At 38.0% G+C, this 18783-nt stretch overlaps 1 protein-coding gene across 6 annotated transcripts in view; it reads left to right on the top strand.

Annotated features, from left to right (window-relative positions):
* Positions 1 to 18783, top strand: part of LOC110192005 (N-acetyllactosaminide beta-1,6-N-acetylglucosaminyl-transferase-like) — a 278024-nt gene that overhangs the window by 174850 nt on the left and 84391 nt on the right. For 3 of the 6 annotated variants that reach the window (XM_078153613.1, XM_078153612.1, XM_021009858.2), the window contains one exon: positions 3115 to 6468. The exons of the other annotated variants lie outside the window; for them this stretch is intronic. In XM_078153613.1, the coding sequence (XP_078009739.1) occupies positions 3115 to 3305 (191 nt within the window). In that variant the 3' untranslated portion in view covers positions 3306 to 6468. Of the gene's footprint in view, positions 1 to 3114; positions 6469 to 18783 lie in introns of those variants that run through there. 6 annotated transcript variants of the gene reach the window in all.

The following is an 18783-nucleotide window of genomic DNA, read 5'->3' as shown; positions in this document are numbered from 1 at the left end:
ATTCAATTCTATAATCCAATTTTTTTGTGAAATCTGTTAACTCACTTTTGAATCTATTTGACTCTCTACATATTCTAGACAATGGTCAACCTCTTCGTTATTGCTCTTATCCACCACAGACTACCCTGCCCTAGACTTTTGGCTAAGCCAGCTTCCTGACCACAGCATTTTTCTGGATGAAAACCTATAAACCCATTCAGAGCTGGGCCGTTACCTTCAAATGAAATCTCATCACTGCTCAGCAGCTCCCTTACATATTTTTTTCTTGTTTCTTCAGTGTATTTCTCCATGCACTCATTCAACAAGTATTTATTATGTACCCACTTTCTGTAAAATGGACTGGAAAAGGAAATGGCAAGCCACTCCCATATTTTTGCCAAGAATACCCCCAAAAGGGGTCACGAAGTGTTGGAAACAAGAGAAAAAAAATGACAGTATTGCTCTAGGTGCTAGGGATATGAGTACAAGTAATAAGAATAATCATAGCTGTCGCTTATATAGCACTTACTATGTGTCAGGCGTACTTTACAAATATTAGTTCATTTGATCGTTACAACCACCCTGGGAAGTAGCTTCTGTTATTATTCCCATCTTACAGTTGAAGAAACTGAAGCAAATAGAAGTAAGTGACTTGCCCAGGATCACACAGCTAATAAGTGTCTAAGACTGGATTTAAACTCAGGTCTTTCCTGACTCCAGGCCTGGTACTCTATCCACAGTGTCACCATCTGCCTCAATGAATGGAACAATCTCTACTTGAAAGGAACAAACATTCTAATGGAAGACCCAACCTGTAAATATATGTAAATGTATACAGAATAAATACAAAGAGACCAGATGACAAAATAAAAAGTAGTTATTATGTACAGGGTAGTTTAGGAGGGAAGGGCTCTAGCAGTTGAAGAGACCAGGAAAGGCTTCAGGTGGTAGATCATGCTTTGAGCTGTGTCTTCAAGGAAGAAGAGGGGATTCTGTGAAGCAAGAGGTTTGAGAAGTCATTGCCTTCGAGACCTGGGAGACAGTTGCTGGTGCAAAGGCATAAGGCAAGACACAGAGCATCTTATGTGCAAAACATAGAAAAGGCCAATTTGCCCCAATTGCTGGAAGTAGTGTGATGTCCAGTGAGGCTAGGTTGGGGCAATGTTGTGATTGGGCTTTAAAAGAAAAACAGGAGAATTTCTATTTGATCCTGTAAGCATAGGGAGCTACTGAGTAGGTGAATGACTCAGATTGATGTTTCAGAAAAATCACTTTGGCAAGTGTGGAGCATGCACTGGTATAGGGAGAGCTTCACGCCTCTCTGGTTTTATAGGTTATATACCCTTCTTCCTTCCTAAGGCTATCAATTATCCATTGTACCAATCACATCTACCCTTGTCCGCTCTAGAATCTTGACCCTTCTCTTTCTAGCCTTTAGTTTCTCCCCACTGAAGGGCCCCTTCCCTCTGCCTTTAAATCTACTCAGGTGTCCCTGTCTTTAGCCCCTCTAAAACAACCTAATCAGTACTGTACTGCTCTTCAAGCTGCCACCCTTTTTTTTCCCACTTTCCGTTTACCACCAAACTCCTAAAACATGTTCTTACTGCTTCCTTTTTTCCACAGCTAACTCATTCTTCTCAAATCTAACTTCAGTCCCCATTACTCTACTGAATTCCCATTTACTTCTCAAATGCCCAAATTCAATATCCTTTTCTCAATATTCATTCTCCCTATAGCATTTGACTCCCCTGATCATTCCCTCATTGAGATTCTCTCCTCTCTTGGTTTCTCTCTAGCTGTGCTTCCTCTGTCCCTTTTGCTAGTTCCTCATTTTTTATCCTAATTATGAGTAATCTCCAGAGCACCTTTTGGTCTATGTTCTTTTCTCCTTATATTCTCCCTTTGGAGAATTTAGGACTTTAGTGTGTATAACTCCCAGATCCACATATCCAACCTTTTCGTTCCTGAACTCTATTTGCCTTATTGAACATTTCTATTTGTATATCTCTGATACCTCAAACTCAAAAGTCTAAAATGAAACTCATTATCTTTCCAAAATAAGCTTCCTTCTTGATTTAAACATTGACCTGCTACCATTTTCCTGGGCATCAAGGCACAAAACTTTATATTTATCTGACTTTTAGCACTCCCTTGCCTGCAAGATATCAAGTCTTATCTTTCATAGTCATCCTTACATCTATCCTTTCCTTTCTATTCTTGATGAACCCAACTTATTATTTCCAGCCTTGATTACTGTAATAAATTTGCAGTCATTCCCAGCTGCACAGCCTTGACAAACTCATCCTCTGAAAATACCACTTTCCCAAAATTCTCTTGCTCAAATCTTCAATGGCTCCCTATTACCTACAGAACAAAATCCGGGTTCCTTAATCTGGCATTTAAGGTCTTTTACAATCTAAATTCAGCTTGCCTTTCCAAGTACTATTCTACACAATTACAATACTCCAGAAATTCTGACATGCACTAGTTATGTAATCTTGGATAAGTCATTCACTCTAAGCTTAAAAAATTTTTTTTGGTAGATTAAAGGTATTAGACCAAATGACCTATAAGAACAACAGTAGTAGCTGACATTTATATAACATATTAAGTTATACATTATTTTAAGTTCCTTCCAGATATTAAATCCTAATGTGCCTTTTTTTGCTCTATAACTCTATGCACATTATTTCCTCTGGCTTTTGGTCCAGTCATTCCCCAATGCTTTTTCCATATAGGCAGATACTACCCATCCTTTAAGAAGATCTCTTCTTCTATTCAATTTTGCTGGCCACATTAGTCTATATTGATTTCTCTCCTCTCTACACTGTTAGGTACTTATAAGAAGCACCACTTAAATGCCATTAGACATATTGCTATCCTGGCTTATTGCATTATCTCATTTAATTTTTAATGTATGAACCCATGTCTTCTCTAAGATTGCAAGATCCCCATCAACATGGATCATAATGTCATACTTCTCTTGCATTTGCATACTACCTTAACCACTGCTAGGCACAAAGTGGTCAAGGAGCAAAAAAAAATATGTTTCTACAAATCAAATGCACACCCTCCCTCCTTTGAAAACAAGTATTTGGTTTTTTAATTTTTTTTTCTTGCTGTCTTCATTTGCAGGTCACTATGTACATGAAATTTGCATCTTTGGAAACGGTGACTTAAAATGGCTGTATGACTCCCCAAATATGTTTGCTAACAAGTTTGAGCTTAAAACATATCCACTTACTTTAGAATGCCTGGAACTGAGGCTTAGAGAAAGAGCCCTAAACCAAAGTGAAATTCCAGTACAGTCAAGCTGGTATCTTTGATCCTCCATGACTCCGGATTCAAGAGAGTCAAGGCAGGAACAGATGCTTAATTAATGACTTTCAGGTTGGAAAGGAAGCTCTTTATTCCTTAAAGACTTGGTCAAATCTCAGTTTTCAAGAATTAGTTCAAAGATGATGACGAACATTTTGGCACCCAAGATGAAACACTGGCCAAAGCAGAAGCTGGTTTCCAAGTAATGATTATGGACTGGTTGTGTACCTGTGACTTTTTTCATTCTACAAATTTCATCGATTGATATATTATAGAAACAATGCCTGGGCCTTGATTTTATTGAAGACTCTTGTTATATCTACACATCAGAAATCCAATGCATGCTGAAATATAAAGAAAAAAGCCTAGTGCTCTTGTTTCTATGTCTGCGACAAAGCATAATGAGTTCGCCCCCAAGAAGGAATCATTTCTGATTTATAACAGTGCCACAATGAGATATAGACAAATTCCACGTTCTTTCTCGCATATATATTTTTAGCAATAATTAGATATCTGGCTCTCTTTTCCCGAAACCCAGGCTGGCAGAATTGAAGCCAGACATTGGTTCTTCAGTACTGCTCTCTTTGATTTTCTGTAGTCTATAGATTATGTATACTTTTATGTCTCCAGCAAAGGATAGAGCAGGATTTGAAATACTGAATGATGTCTGCTTCATTGAAAAAAGTCTGTGAAATTGTGTTTTCTCCATTACAAATTCTGGGTTTTCTGTGTCATTAGCTCTCTTTTATATTTACCCACTGCGCAAGGAGTTGTGATGCCAGCCTGGGTATTTGCTGGAGAGCAGCTGTGAAATGAAGAAAATTTCAACTTTACTGAAGCATAGATTACTTCTCTGTGTGTATGGGGAAAACAATGCACTTTTATGTCTGTGGGATTTGAAAAGGAATGAATTCTTAAGTGCTGCTTGAACTCTCTGTAGTATCAGAGCTAATCACTACACCTTCCTGTGATTTCTTCCATGCCTTCTTAATAGGAGCATCCCAGAGAGTAGATTCTACTCTGTCTAGCAGAGGTTTACCTTGAGCCAGTATAAAATAGCTTTGTCAGGTGGTATCAGCTAGAGGAATATAAAACAGTACAGATTTTGTTTCCATTTTCCTTTTTAATAAAACAAAGCAAGTAACTCTGGGCATTCAATCATAGGAAGAAGATTCTAAGTCCCTGAAAATCAATCGAGGCAGTTACCTCAGCACTAGTAATTGTAGTGGTTATAGAGAATTGCATAACCTCATTCTTTTAATGTGACGCAATCAGGGTTTAAGATACCTGCACCTGAGTTTTCCAGAATTGCTGTCAGGACATGGAGGCTTCAGGTTAGGGGACCAAATTGAGACCAAGTTGAAGGCAAAGGAAATTGGCCAACCACCTTGAGAGGAAATGTTACAGGTTCTTTGGTAACTGGTTCCTCCTGTTAAAACATTTCATGCATTTTTGAAGCTGGAACCTACTCAAAAGGAAGAGTAGAAGCCACAATTTTTTTTTCTTTAGAGGAGGAGTCAATCATTTTGTATTACACTGTGGCATCTTAGGCCATTTACTGTGATCAGGAGAATGTTCCAACTATGACAAAAGCCATCCTCCTCAGTAACATTTGACTGAAGTCTATGTTGGCATCCCATGAATACTTTAGATTGCTGCTTTTTTCTGATTAAAATTCTTACTAGAGAATCAATAGTATATATTTAGGTAAGAAAATGATATTTTTTCTTCTGTAATTTGTGCTTATTCAAAGTTATACCTGTGTCACATGTAAGGGAACCAACTTTGCCAAAGTTAAAGAATAAACTGTGACCAATCAGAGAGGGAAGACCAACCAGCTTGTAACCAGTGATGTCAGAAAATAGATTCTGAAGATCTAAATGAATAAGCTGGAAGCAAAAGATTGTTTAATACACTGCACTTTGCCAGGAGAAATCTTTCAGGAATAGATGTTTACATGTCAGCTACAGCTGTCCTACACACTTTCCAGAGGGAATGGTTTGGAGGGAAGCCTCAAGCTGATAGATGATCACTGGCCTGTTTGGCATGCCCTTAAACTACTGATTATGTCTTTGTTTTGAATGACTTTTATGTTATATTTTCATTGAAATAAATTAATATATTGCTGTCCACCTTTATAGGACAATGTGTAGAAGTTGCTGGTGTTATTAATTGGCTGGTTGATTAAAATCCTTTGAGAAAAGCCGTTATATGAAGGCACTTCTCACATAAAAATTCATTGATTTAAAGAAAGGAGTTGAAAGAAAATGAGAACTTTCTTCAGTTTGCTGTGAATAATTCAAAGCAAAACAGTGGTGTCATACTCATAGAAAGAGGTGGAACACCAGACCATACATAAGCATCCCTGGGTTGCATATTGATTTAGAAAACCATATATTAACATCCATGTTTTATTGCATTTTTATTTATTTTGTAAATCATTTCCCAATTACATTTTAATCTACTTCAGGCTACAAAGGTGCCACTCTTTTTGACATCTCTGGCCTAAAAGATGTCATCAAAGAAATAATTAATTGGAAAAAGAGATAGACCAGTCATATGGCAAGAACAAGGGATAACCATCCCTACGTGGGTCATTAGAATTCATGCAATGTCAAAAGAACAGTTCCTAGCACATTGATTGGACCTCATGGCAAATGTAAGGGTAGACATAAAGAATAGGATGGGGGAGGGGGGGTGGAGTGATGGATTTCGGTCTTCATCATTGGAGGGAATTAACTACATTGATGAACTCTTAGGACGTAGGCAGTTAGGTGGCAAAGTGGCACAGTGGGCTCCAAATCAGGAAAACCTGAGTTCAAATCCAGTCTCAGCCACTTACTAGCTGTGTGACCCTGGGCTAGTCACTTAAGCTCAACCTCAGTTTCCTTACATGTAAAGTGGGGATTATAATAGTCCCTATCTCCGAAGGTTGCTGTGACAATAAAATGAGATGATATTTGTAAAGTGCTTTTCAAACCTTAACCAGTGGTGTATTGGAACTCACTCCAACCAATTTAAAATTTTCATTGTGATCATTTACATCTCAGAAATCAGCAAATGCTAATAAAACAGAAGATTGATTTGTTGTTTTGTTGATTGTCTAGATTTTTAAAAGTAATGGATAAAATGCTAATAATGCAGATTAAACTTAAAAGTGTGTCCTGTTTACATTTTTTGTCTATATTTTTTTCTTCTGAGCTCTGGTTGTCAAACATTTCCCAGCATACTCCTGTTTAAAGTACTCTATAAATGCTTGCTAGCGATTATTATTACAGATCCCTTGGACTCTCAACTATTTCAAAATTACATCAAGGATCTTCCAAGCAATCTATGTATCATTAAATATTGGGGGTTTTTTTGGTTGTATTTTTTTTTAATCAGTGATTTTAACTGAAAAATTTATCCAGTGACCAACCCAATAGTGCTAGCATTCCAAACTTATCTAGACTAGTCCTCAGATTGCAGATACCATATATTACTGGGTCTTTATTTGAAACATTTCTGCCTTGGGAGAACCTTTTACTGCATGGGTTCTGCTTCTGTAGCCTTTGAATAAATAAATTTAAAAGCACTAAGCATTTACAATATGCTAAACACTAGGAATACAAATGCAAAAGTAGAGACAAGCCTTGCCAACCTGAAATTTGTATTCTAATGAGTGAGATAACACATAGGGGAGCACTGGAATGGGTGTTTTGGTTTCCAAAGGTACAGAGATGGTGAGTAGAGTCAGAGGGAGAAGGCTGCCACATAGTTTTCAGTAGCAGTAATAGTATTGATTTAATTATGGTTCCGGAATTACAAAGTGGGGTGGTGAAAAAGATCTGGATGAATAAACAAACCTATTTAGAGCCACTCAGGTATAGTGGGCCACCTATCTCCCAAGGTTGTTATGACAACAAAATGAGATAATATTTGCAAAGTGCATTTCAAATTTTAGCCAGTGGTGTGCTGGAGTTGGCTCTAACCAATTTAAAATTTTCAGTGTGAGCATTTAAAAATCAGTAAGTGCTAATTAAACAATTGATTTACGGTTTTGATGATTGTCTAGATTTTTTTTAAGTGATGGGTAAAATATTAATAATGCAGATTAGATTTAAAAGTGTGTCCTGTCTACATTTTTTTTTCAGAGTCTGGTTGTTAAATATTTACCAGCATACCCTGAAATACTTATTAGGATGAGGGTGTTGGAGGGCATAGAGAAGGTATACTAAAGCATAAAGGTTTTAAGTCCTACAGTATCCAAAAGCGGTTGTTGAAAAGATGGCAAGGAATAAACTAACCTTTGAGAACATACTTTAGAAGCATTGGAGCATAATTTTAGTAGAGGCTTCAAAATTTGAAAGAAATAAATGACATTTCAGTTGTATCAGACTTTTCATGACCCCTTAGGATTTTCTTGGCAAAGATACTGGAGTGGTTTGACATTTCCTTCTCCAGATCATTTTTACAAATGAGAAACTGAGGCAAAGAGGGTTAAATGACTTACTTGCCCAAGGTCACACAGCTTATAAGGGTCTGAGGCCAGATTTGACTCATGGAGATGAGTTTTCCTGATTCCAGGCCTGGCACTCTGTCCACTGCATTGCCTAGCTTCTGGAAAAGAAATGGCAAACCACTCCATTATCTTTGCCAAGAAAACCCCAAATGTGATCACAAAGAGTCGGACATGACTGAAAAACAACTGAACAACAAATGACCTTTTAAAAACAATCTTTTAATAACATGATATGAATTAGTAATTATGTCTGGGTTAAGATGATTATGCTTGAAAATATTGAAGTATCCATATGGTGCTTTCTAAGATTACAAGTTGTAGAGATGATGCTAGCCTGCATTAGTGGAAGAAGTTCCTTATGTTGAATTTCCCCTACCAGTGAGATCATAGGTCTAGTCCCTGTCACTGTCCCATGTGACACCATACTCAGTATTGTAAACAGCACATTAAGTCAATACCAGTGCCTTTGAATTCCCATGTCTTAACAGATTAAATATACATACATACATATATACATATACGTGTATATATATACATGTGTCTGTGTGTGTGTGTAGGACAGGTTAAATATTTACGTTAAAGCAGGGATTCTTTTTTTCTCTTTTTTTTATTCATTTATTTATTTTAGTTTTCAACATTCACTTCCACAAGATTTTAAGTTCCAAATTTTCTCCCCATCTCATCCCTCCCCTCACCCCAAGATGGCATGCATTCTGAATACCTCTTCCCCTAATCTGCCTTCCCTTCTATATCCCTGTATATCTTATTTCCCAGTTGCATGTGAAAACAATTTTTAACATTTGTTTTTAAAATTTTGGTTCCAAATTTCTCCCTCCTTTCCCTCCCACCCTCATTGAGAAGGCAAGCAACTCGATACAGGTTATACATGTGTAGCATGCAAAACACTTCCACAGTAGTCATGTGAAAAACTAAGTATATTTCCCTTCATCCTATCCCAGCCCTCATTTATTCTATTCTCTCTTTTGACCCTATCCTTCCTCAGAATTGCTTGCTTCTGATTACTTCTTCCCCCAATCTGCCCCCCCAACATCCCCCTGTTCTCTTGTCCCCTTCCCCCCCCCATTTTCCTGTAAGGTAAAATAGATTTCCATACCCAATTGAATGTGTATGGTATTCACTCATTCGCTCTCACCTTCCCCCATTTCCCCTCCACTGTAAAAGCCTTCTCTGTTTCATGTGAGATAATTTACCCCATTCTACCTCTCCCTTTCTCCTTCTCCCAGTATAATCTTCTCTCGCCCCTTAATTTTATTCTCCTAATATCACCCCTTCATCTTCGATTCACCCTGTGCCCTCTATTTATCTATCTATATGTATACATATATAGAATTTTTTCCTTCCAACTACCCTAATACTGACAAAGGTCTCATGAGTTACAAATATCATCTTTCCATGCAGGAATGTAAACAGTTCAACCTTAATAAGTCCCTTATGATTTCTCTTTGCTGTTTACCTCTTCATGTTTCTCTTGACCTGTATTTGAAAGTCGAATTTTCTATTCAGGTGTGGTCTTTTCATCAAGAATGCTTGAAAGTCTTCTATTTTACTGAATGTCCATTTCCTCCCCCTGAAGGATTATACTCAGTTTTGCTGGGTAGGTGATTCTAGATTGTAATCCTATCTCCTTTGACCTCTGGAATATTATATTCCAAGCCCTCTGGTCCCTTAATGTAGAAGCTGCTAAATCTTGTGTTATCCTGATTGTGTTTCTACAATATTTGAATTGTTTCTTTCTGGCTGCTTGTAATATTTTCTTCTTGACCTGGGAACTCGGGCATTACACTACAATATTCCTAGGAGTTTTCCTTTGGGGATCTCTTTCAGGAGGTGATCAGTGGATTCTTTCCACTTCTATTTTTCCCTCTGGTTCTAAAATATCAGGGCTGTTTTCCTTGATAATTTCTTGAAAGATGATGTCTAGGCTCTTTTTTTGATCATGGCTTTCAGATAGTCCAATAATTTTTAAATTCTCTCTCCTGGATCTATTTTCCAGGTCAGTTGTTTTTCTAATGAGATATTTCACATTGTTTTCTATTTTTTCATTCTTCTGGCTTTGTTTTACAATGTCTTAATTTCTCATAAAGTCACTAGCTTCCAATTGTTCCATTCTAATTTTTAAGGAAGTATTTCCTTCAGTGAGTTTTTGGACTTCCTTTTCCATTCAGCCAATTTTGCTTTTTAAGGCATTCTTCTCATTGGCTTTTTGGACCTCTTTTGCCATTTGGGTTAGGCTATTATTTAAAATTTTTTTTTTAATTTTTAGGTAATTGGGGTTAAGTGACTTGCCCAGCTATTAAGTGGCAAGTGTTTGGTATGAGGCTGGATTTGAACTCCGGTTCTCCTGACTTCAGGGCCAGTGCTCTATCCACTGCACCACCTAGCTACCCCTAGGCTATTTTTAAGGTGTTATTTTATTATTTTATTTATTTATTTATTTTTAGGCAATTGAGGTTAAGTGACTTGCCCAGGGTCACACAGCTAGTAAGTGTCAAGTGTTTGGTCTGAGGCTGGATTTGAATTCAGGTCCTCCTGACTTCAGGGCCAGTGCTCTATCCACTGTGCCACTTAGCTGCCCCCAGGTGTTATTTTCTTCAGTATTTTTGGGGTCTCCTTTAGTAAGCTTGTTTTTCATGATTTTCTTGTATCACTCTCAGTTTTTCCTCTACTTCTCTTACTTGCTTCTCAAAATCCTTTTTGAGCTCTTCCATGGCCTGGGACCAATTCGTATTTTTCTTGGAGGCTTTGGATGTAGGAGCTTTGACTTTGTTGTCTTCTTCTGGTTGTATGTTTCAATCTTCTTGGTCACCAAAGAAAGATTCTATGGTCTGACCTTTTTTTATGAAGTTTACTCATGATCCCAGACAATTACTTGAGTTATAAACTCTTTGTTAAGGTAGAGGTCTGCTTCCAGTGTGGAGAATGTACTGTCCCAAGATTTGAGGGTTTTGTGCAGCTGTTTTCAGTGATACTTCTAGGGACCTGTAAATTTTCAGTTCTTCTAAGGTGATATGATAAGGGTTGAGGTGTTTACTCCTGTCCTGGCCTGTGCTCTGGTCTATGAGTGACCACAAGCACTCTTTTCTACCTTGGAACTGTGAGGAGGATTTTCTCTCTATCACCACTACAAGCTCCACCATGCCAGCAATCCTCTTTGCCCCAGGACCACCACCTAGAACTATGACCCAGATCCAAACACAGGCAATGCAAGAGAATCCTGTACCAGCAAAGAGATCCCTGCAATCCCCCTCTGATCTGCCACTTGATTCCCCCTCAGTCTGTGGGCCAGAAGCTCTGGAAGCAGCCACCGTATGCAAGGACTGGGGTTGGGACCAAGCTTCTCTCTCACTGCAGTCACAGACTTTTCCTACCGACCTGCTAAGTTGTCTTTGGTGTTTTGGGGTTGAGAAGTCTGGAAACTACCACAGCTGCCCATGATTCAGTCCTCTGAGGCCTACTCCAGGTTCGCTGAGGTCTGTTTTGCCTGTGTGCCCATGCCGAACTACATTGCTCTCCCTGCCTGTGCGATATATCTCTCTGATAACCCATCCAGGTTGTCTTGGGCTGGAAATTTGTTTTCTGTCTTTTTGTTGGTTCTGCTGCTCTAGAATTTGTTTAGAGCCATTTTTTTACAGGTATTTATTTGGAGGGGTTTGGGGGAGAGCTCAAGCAAGTCGCTGCTTTTACTCTGCCATCTTGGCTCTCGCCTGTAAAGCAGGGATTCTTAACATGAAAGCATGAACTTAAAAAATTACCAATACAATTGGCTTCATTTGTAATCCTACATATTTTATTTTATGCTTTAAAAAAACATTCTGAGGATGGATCCGTAGACTTTACCAGACTTCCAAAGGAGTCTCAACACAAAAAGGTTAAGAAACCCTGAGTTAAAGCAATATTTAGATCCTTTTGGTAGATTTATTTCCCACATTCCTTTATACCATTCTTTTACTCAAATTTTCCATGGTTTCTGATCTCCTATCCTATGAAAAACTCAGATCATCTGATTAACTTTCAAGATGACTACGTATGACTTTCAAATTCATTTCTGCCATTCTCATCACCTCTCCATTCTTTTCATTAGTATCTTCACCATACTATACTTGGGTTTTATCTCCATGCCATCATTCAGGTAGATCCTCCATAGAATCACTTCTTCTCCTTTCTCTTTGTCTAATCAAACTACCTATTCTTTAGGTCTCAGATCAAATCCTCTATCTTCCAAGCTATTATAGCCCACATTTATCTCATTTCTGTTTCTTATTGAGCATCTGTAGTACCTCATGCCTGGGGGATTATGCATCACATAATCTACCACTTAATTACATCCTATCTTATTTTTCAGTTATTTCATGTATATTAGACTTGTCGCCCAATAGATTCCAAATTCTTAAGGTCAGGGACCTTGCCTCATATTTCTTTTTTCCCTAAAACAACTTGCCCAATATTTGTTGTTATTGTTCAGTTGTTTGCAAACTCTTCATGACCCCATTTGGAGTTTTCTTGGCAAAGATACTGGAGCGGTTTGTTGTTTTATTCTCCATCTCATTTTGCAGATGAGGAGACTGAGGCAAACAGGGTTAAGTGACTTGCCCAAGTCACACAATTAGTAACTGTCTGAGGCCAGATTTGAACTGAGAGGTCTTTCTTTCTCCAGGACTGGCACTCTATCTACTGCGCCACCTAGCTGCCTTTGCCCAGTGTCAGAGATTAATTATTTGGATGTTAGCTCTAAATTTGGAATCATAGTCAGCTTCAGATGCCCCCTCTGACATTCATCTCTTGTGAGAATTTGGACAAGTTAATTCACTTCTCTATGCCTCAGTTTCCTCATCTATAAAAAGGACTACTTTCCTATCACAGTGGATTGTTTGTGAAGATCTGATGAGATAAGATATGTAAAGAATTCTGTGGATTTTAGTGGTATATAAATGTCTTGTGTTACCCTGGCCAAGTCATTTAATCTATCAAGGTTCTAGGCAGCTCTCAGACTTTAAATTGCAGACAAGGTACCAACCTGCATTAGTTACAAATGCCAGTTGGGAAATATCAGTTGGGTGAAATAAAAAAGGAAACCACAGGTCCCCTTGCATCTTTCCTCCAGTCAACAGAGTAATGATAGAAACTGAACATAGGATTCCAGCTGGCCACTATTTTTACAATGTCAGAGCTGAAATGAATCCCAGACTTTTTGGTTTAATCCCGACTTCAATCAAATAAATTGTATTTTTAATGAGGTTTTACAAAAGAAATATCTCTTAGAAAGATAATGTCTTGATTTTTGCTCTGGAAAAATAGGATCACTAACATAGAAGCAGAAAAGGAATTCAGCAGGCTACCTTTTGACTGGGGCTCAGTCCTAGGTAAGGCACATCATAAGACCTCAGAGACTGACTAATACCCTCACCCACCCCTACTCACTCTCTGTCTACCCTGCAACAAGCAAGAGATGCTGGTTCTGCCTAGCCATAAGAAAGGAGAATAGAGGAAGAAATCAAAACAGGAAGACAGCACAAAGTCTAAAGGCTAAAGTACAAAGCCTTGACCCAGTTGGAGTCAAGCCTGTCCCACTAGACAGTACTCAGGGCAAGGACCAAGGTCAGCCTACCCTATATTTCCCCAACATGAGTATGCTAAGAATAGCCTTGCAGACCAACCTTGAAAGTCTAGCCACGAGCAAAGGGAAAAGAGCTAGAAATTGAATAGAAGTAAAACAAAACAAAAACCAAAACTGAAACACCAATGATTCCAAAATAAAACACCCAAATAAAAGCTTGATGGCAAAAGCTGATAAATCAACAAAGAGAATCCTAAAACCAGAAAGAAGAATGAAGCAGCAAATGAAACCTCTAAGAGAATATAAAACTCTTGACAAATATTAATACAAAAGAAAGTTAACCAATGCCTGATGAAATACAGAGTTCTAGAGACTCCCAAGATACCATGAACAACAACAAGAAACTACAAAATTATTCAAAAGAGAAATGAAATTCATAAAAGAAGAAATGAGGAATGAATTTAGGTCAGAACTTAGAGCACTCAATGTAGAATTTTAAAATTCAATCAGGAAATTAGGGGGGAAAAATGAATCCATGATGTAGAATTTCTTTTAAAAAGTGAAAGAGAGTAATAGATTATAAAGCAAAAATATTGACATGGAAGAAGAGAAACAAAGGACAACAATTTTTTTTAATGCATGAATTCTATATAAGCCAAAGTGTCTGACCTTGAAAAAAGGATGCATAGATATAACTTCAGGATCCTAGATTTCCCAAAAGACCACAGACTTCAAAAAACAAAAAAACAAAACCTGAATACTATGACATAGATAATAATAAAGGAAAATTATCCAGGACTTTTGAATACAGACAAACATCAGTGGAAAGAATCCACAAGAACACCACTAGAAAGACAAAAAAAAAACAATAAAAACATTTCAAACTCCAAGGTACACAATTGTCACACAAACAACAATTTCAGTGGAAAAATATGCAAGCAACCAGTAGGAAGACCTTTGATTATGAAGGAAAAGAAATTTGAATGACACAAGATTATTCCATAAACTATGTGAAATTGCAGAAAGGAATGGAATGGTATATTACAAAAGCAATGGTAATCTGAGAGCAGTTACGTGGTATAGTGGATAGAGCACCAGGCCTGGAGGCAGGAAGACTCATCTTCATCAGTTCAAATCTGGCCTCAGACACTTACTAGCTGTGTGACCCAGGGCAAGTCACAACTCTGCCTCAGTTCCTTATCTGGACAACGATTTGCAGATGAAAATAGCAAACCACTCCAGTATCTTTGCCAAGAAAACCCCAAATGGGGTTATGAGGAGTCAGACACAACTGACCAGCAACAAACAGTCTCTGATTCTTCAGTTTTGTTTTGTTTTTTTTCTAGAAATGTACCCCACCTAACCCAATGAGTCTTCCCTTTTAACAAAGAAAAACTTGAACAAAAACAACTTTACATAGCAACTAAATCCAACAATCAGTGCCATAGTCTGTAGTCATAATTCCCCCCATCCATACACATCTCCAAGTAAAGAAAGAGGGTGTATTTCTTCATCTTTCCTCTAGGAATAAAATTGGTCACTGTAACATTTCAAATTATGCTTTATGTTACTGTTCTATTCTTGTTATATAAATAAACTGTTGTTCACAAAAACAAACCCCAAAATCTGAAAAAGTTTTAGGAAAAAAATGTATTAGGTCATTTGGTGGAGGAGAGTGAGCCTGGAAAGGAGGTGTGGCTCTAACTAGAAAGTTTACACTATAGCCAGTTTTCATAAGGGTATCCACATATGAGTCACACATACATAACATTCAGCAACCTTCCTGAACAAAGTAGATTGAGATGGATATCAATAAATGTAAACATTCAAAGGGAGTTGATTAAAATAATCTGACTCAATGGCATCTATCTCACTACCTGTTCTCATCTAGAGCTTGATAGAATTCCTTTAAGCATTTTCCACAGGGGAATATCAGCTCTTACAGACTGAACACCAGTCACAAGAGGAAGAAATTCATGATATCCAAAATAAGCATGAGACACAGCTTGTTTGTTTGTTTGTTTGGATGGAGGAATGTCATACTTATAGCAGTTTGTGAATTCTGTTGCTGACTCAAAGTCTCTGCAAAACCTGGCTGAGCACACAGAGGAAAGCCTAGGGCATTAAGGAAAGTTAGGCATGAAGGAGCTTTAAAAATAAACAAACTTTAATTTGTATTCATTTCCTTATTATAATAATTTCCTTATATGCCTTTCCTGCTCTACCTCCCCTTACCACCCTCCTTACTACCTCATAATAAAGAAAAACAATCAAGGATAATAAACTTTGCTAAGATAATATATCCTGTGCCCATTTATCTAGTGAAGAATGACTCATGGTCTTATATTTGTATCAGTTCACTATAGATCTTGGAAATCTTACTTTTAATATAGGTGAGGCAAAGATTTTTTTCCCCCACTCTGCAACTCATAAGAGGGCACTTTCAGGGACAATGCAGCTCTTTGATGCCTCAGTTCTTCCAGAGGGAGCTCCAGGAGAATATCTGTTGATGATAATGATAATTCACATTTATATGTACAGCACTTTAAGATTTGCAAAGCACTATTCTTTGCCTGAGGAATAGGAAAGGAAATAAATGATAGATTCCTCCAAAGGAATGAAGCCTAACACACCCCTAGCCTGAGAAGACAACCAGACCACGATATCAGGGAAGTGATGCCATGAAATGTAAGTGAATTGGATTTAAGTGAGGGAGGGTTGTACAAAGTCACCAGCCTTACTTTCTATAGATCTGGACAACTGGAGATGGTCAAGGATGCAGTGGGGGACCTTGGCCTTTTCAAGCAAAGGTCTTTAACAGGTCTCAGTTTGACTGAGGCAATGCCCATTCAGTGATTAAGGCTTACTAAGAAATAAGGCAGGGAACGGTCTCTTTACCTTACCCAAAAGTAAATAAATAAAATCTGGGAGAGGAAGACCCTCAAGGTTTATGGCCAAAACAGAAACAATTGCTATTTACATTCATTCTGAACCAAGCAGAACTCAACAATGACCAAGTAAGGTCTGGTCTGGGACCTATTGTGGGCCAATCAATGAGAGCCTGAGTAATTTGGGATTTAAAAAAAAATCAGATTAAATATGGCAAAACAGCGAGGAGTACTGAGTTAAGAAGGCCTGGGAAACCTCTCAAACTTGGAAAGACACAGAAAGAAGAGCAAGGGATTCCTCCTGCTAGAAAAAATCAAGACTGATTTTTATGCTATGTAAGTGTGGGGCACCTCATCTGCAAGACAGTGAGGGAGCTGTGTCCCTCAGTCAAACCCCCCCGCCCCCAAGACTTAGCTTACTTAGGTAGGCAGGAATCAAATGGGTCGTGGAAAGAATCTAAAAGAGGAAGTGAAGGATGAGTCCTTTGAGAAAGGAATTGTACTCAGCAACAACCTGGAGACTGGATATGCCCTGATTACAAGGCTTTACATTTTGCCAAGAGGCAGGAGCATTCTGGATACCATGTCCCATCACAGGAGACATTTTCCAAAGTATTGAACAGCATCTAAGAGGAAGAAGCCTGACTTCCTAATGATTTGTGAGTTCTCTTTTGAAGATTGTAGGAGGCTGGCTGGAGTTGGAAAAACTGCATGTCATGGTCACTGTTAAATCCATATGTGTATCTTTGTGTTTGTATGTGGTTAGACAAACGGGGTTATATATCTTCTTTAATTATGTGCATATTGGTGTGTCTAAATGTGAAACCTTTGAGAAACTCTCATGAAGAAGCAGTATGGTATATAATGGAGGGAGTGCTGGGGTTTGGAGCTGGGAGTACAAATACCTCCTCAAATCACTTAAAAGCTATATGACCATGGGAAAGTCTCTCAACTTCCCTCAGCCTTAGTTTTTTCATCGTAAAATATGATAATAATACTATTCTGGTTAAACTTCTACTCTCCCCCAACTTGACCTGAGTTTTATTTTTAGCCATCCGTGAAGGTAGTGAGATGAAATTTTAAAAACACCAGGCTTTGGAGTCAGGGAACTCAGGTCCACTCCTGGCTCTGGAACAGGAGAATCAGTCAGGTCAATTAGCATTTGTTAGATGCTTTCTATGTGCCTGGGACTGTGCTAAGGGCTGGGGCTACAAAGAAAGCAAAAAAAAAATAGTCTTTGTTGTCAAGGAGCTTACTGTCTAATGGGGGAGACAATATGCAAACAACTATGTATGAACAAGCTATATACAGAAAATAATGAAGTGGGAAGGCACAAAGGGCATAGAATTTCAGAGGTGGAAAGGATCTCAGAGGCCAGCTAGGCCAGCCTGTACTTGAACAAAAATTCTCACTTGCCTCCCAAACAAGCATCATCTAGCCCAGAGTGGGGAACCTGCGGCCTAGAGGGCCCATGTGGCCTCAAGGCCACAGGTTCTCCATCCCTGATCTAGCCTGAAGACTTCTAAGGAGAAAGAGCCCCTACCTGTGAAGGCAGCCCATTCCACTTCTGTATAGCTCAAATTGTTAGCAAATTTTTACTGCTGGAAAACCTAAATTTTCCTTTTTGTAATTTCTACTCATTACTTCTAGTGCTGCTCTTTTGGGCCAAGCAGAACAAGTCTATTCCCTCTTCAGCATGAGAGCCCTTTAAATATTCGATGACAGCTATCCTGCTCCCCTTCCTCTTTGACGGCCCTACAGTCTTCCTGTCATGCCTGGGGATCCACTTGTAACAGCTGATCACATATCTGCTTCTGACCCTTTATGTGAGGGAATAAGTAAACACTCAATTGGGGGATGGCTGAACAAGTTGTGGTATATGATTGTGATGGAATACTACTGTGCTATAAGAAATGATGAGTTCATTGATTTTAGGAAAAATGTGGAAAGACTTGCACAAAATAGTGAAGAGCAAAATGAGCAGAACTAAGAGATCAAAAGAACATTGTATACATTAATAGCAATATTGTTTTAACAATGACTTTGAATGAATAAGTTGTTTTATCTATTATAAAAACTCAGATTAACTATAAAGGGCATATGAAAAAAGATGCTATCTGCATCCAGAGGAAAAAAATAACTGAAAAGTGGATATATGTATGAAATGAATTTACATACATACTTGTGTCTATATGGTAGCCATCTCTAAGGCAATGGGAGGATAAGGGAAGAAAAAAAATTACATGATAAATTTATCATATACTTAAAAGTAATAGCAAGTTGTATATAATAGATTTGCAGTTTCATGTATAATAATTTTTAAAAATTATACTATGTTATGGAAATGTTTGTTTTATTCCATAAATAAAAAATTTAAAAAAAAACTGGAGAAAGAAAACAACTTTCAGCAAATTCCAACAATGTTGGCTCAAAATGGGGAAAACTGAGAACTCATTTGTTCTCTGAATTTGATCTCTGGAAAATTGTTTGGAAGATTACAGAGTTTCAGCTAATTATTTTCT

The sequence above is a fragment of the Phascolarctos cinereus genome, unplaced genomic scaffold (genome assembly GCF_003287225.1).
Source record: "Phascolarctos cinereus isolate Bilbo 61053 unplaced genomic scaffold, phaCin_HiC Scaffold_4;HRSCAF=312, whole genome shotgun sequence".
Taxonomy (NCBI): Eukaryota; Metazoa; Chordata; class Mammalia; order Diprotodontia; family Phascolarctidae; genus Phascolarctos; species Phascolarctos cinereus.
The sequence above is the reverse complement of the archived record's forward strand: the minus strand, read 5'-3'. Positions and strand labels throughout refer to the sequence as shown.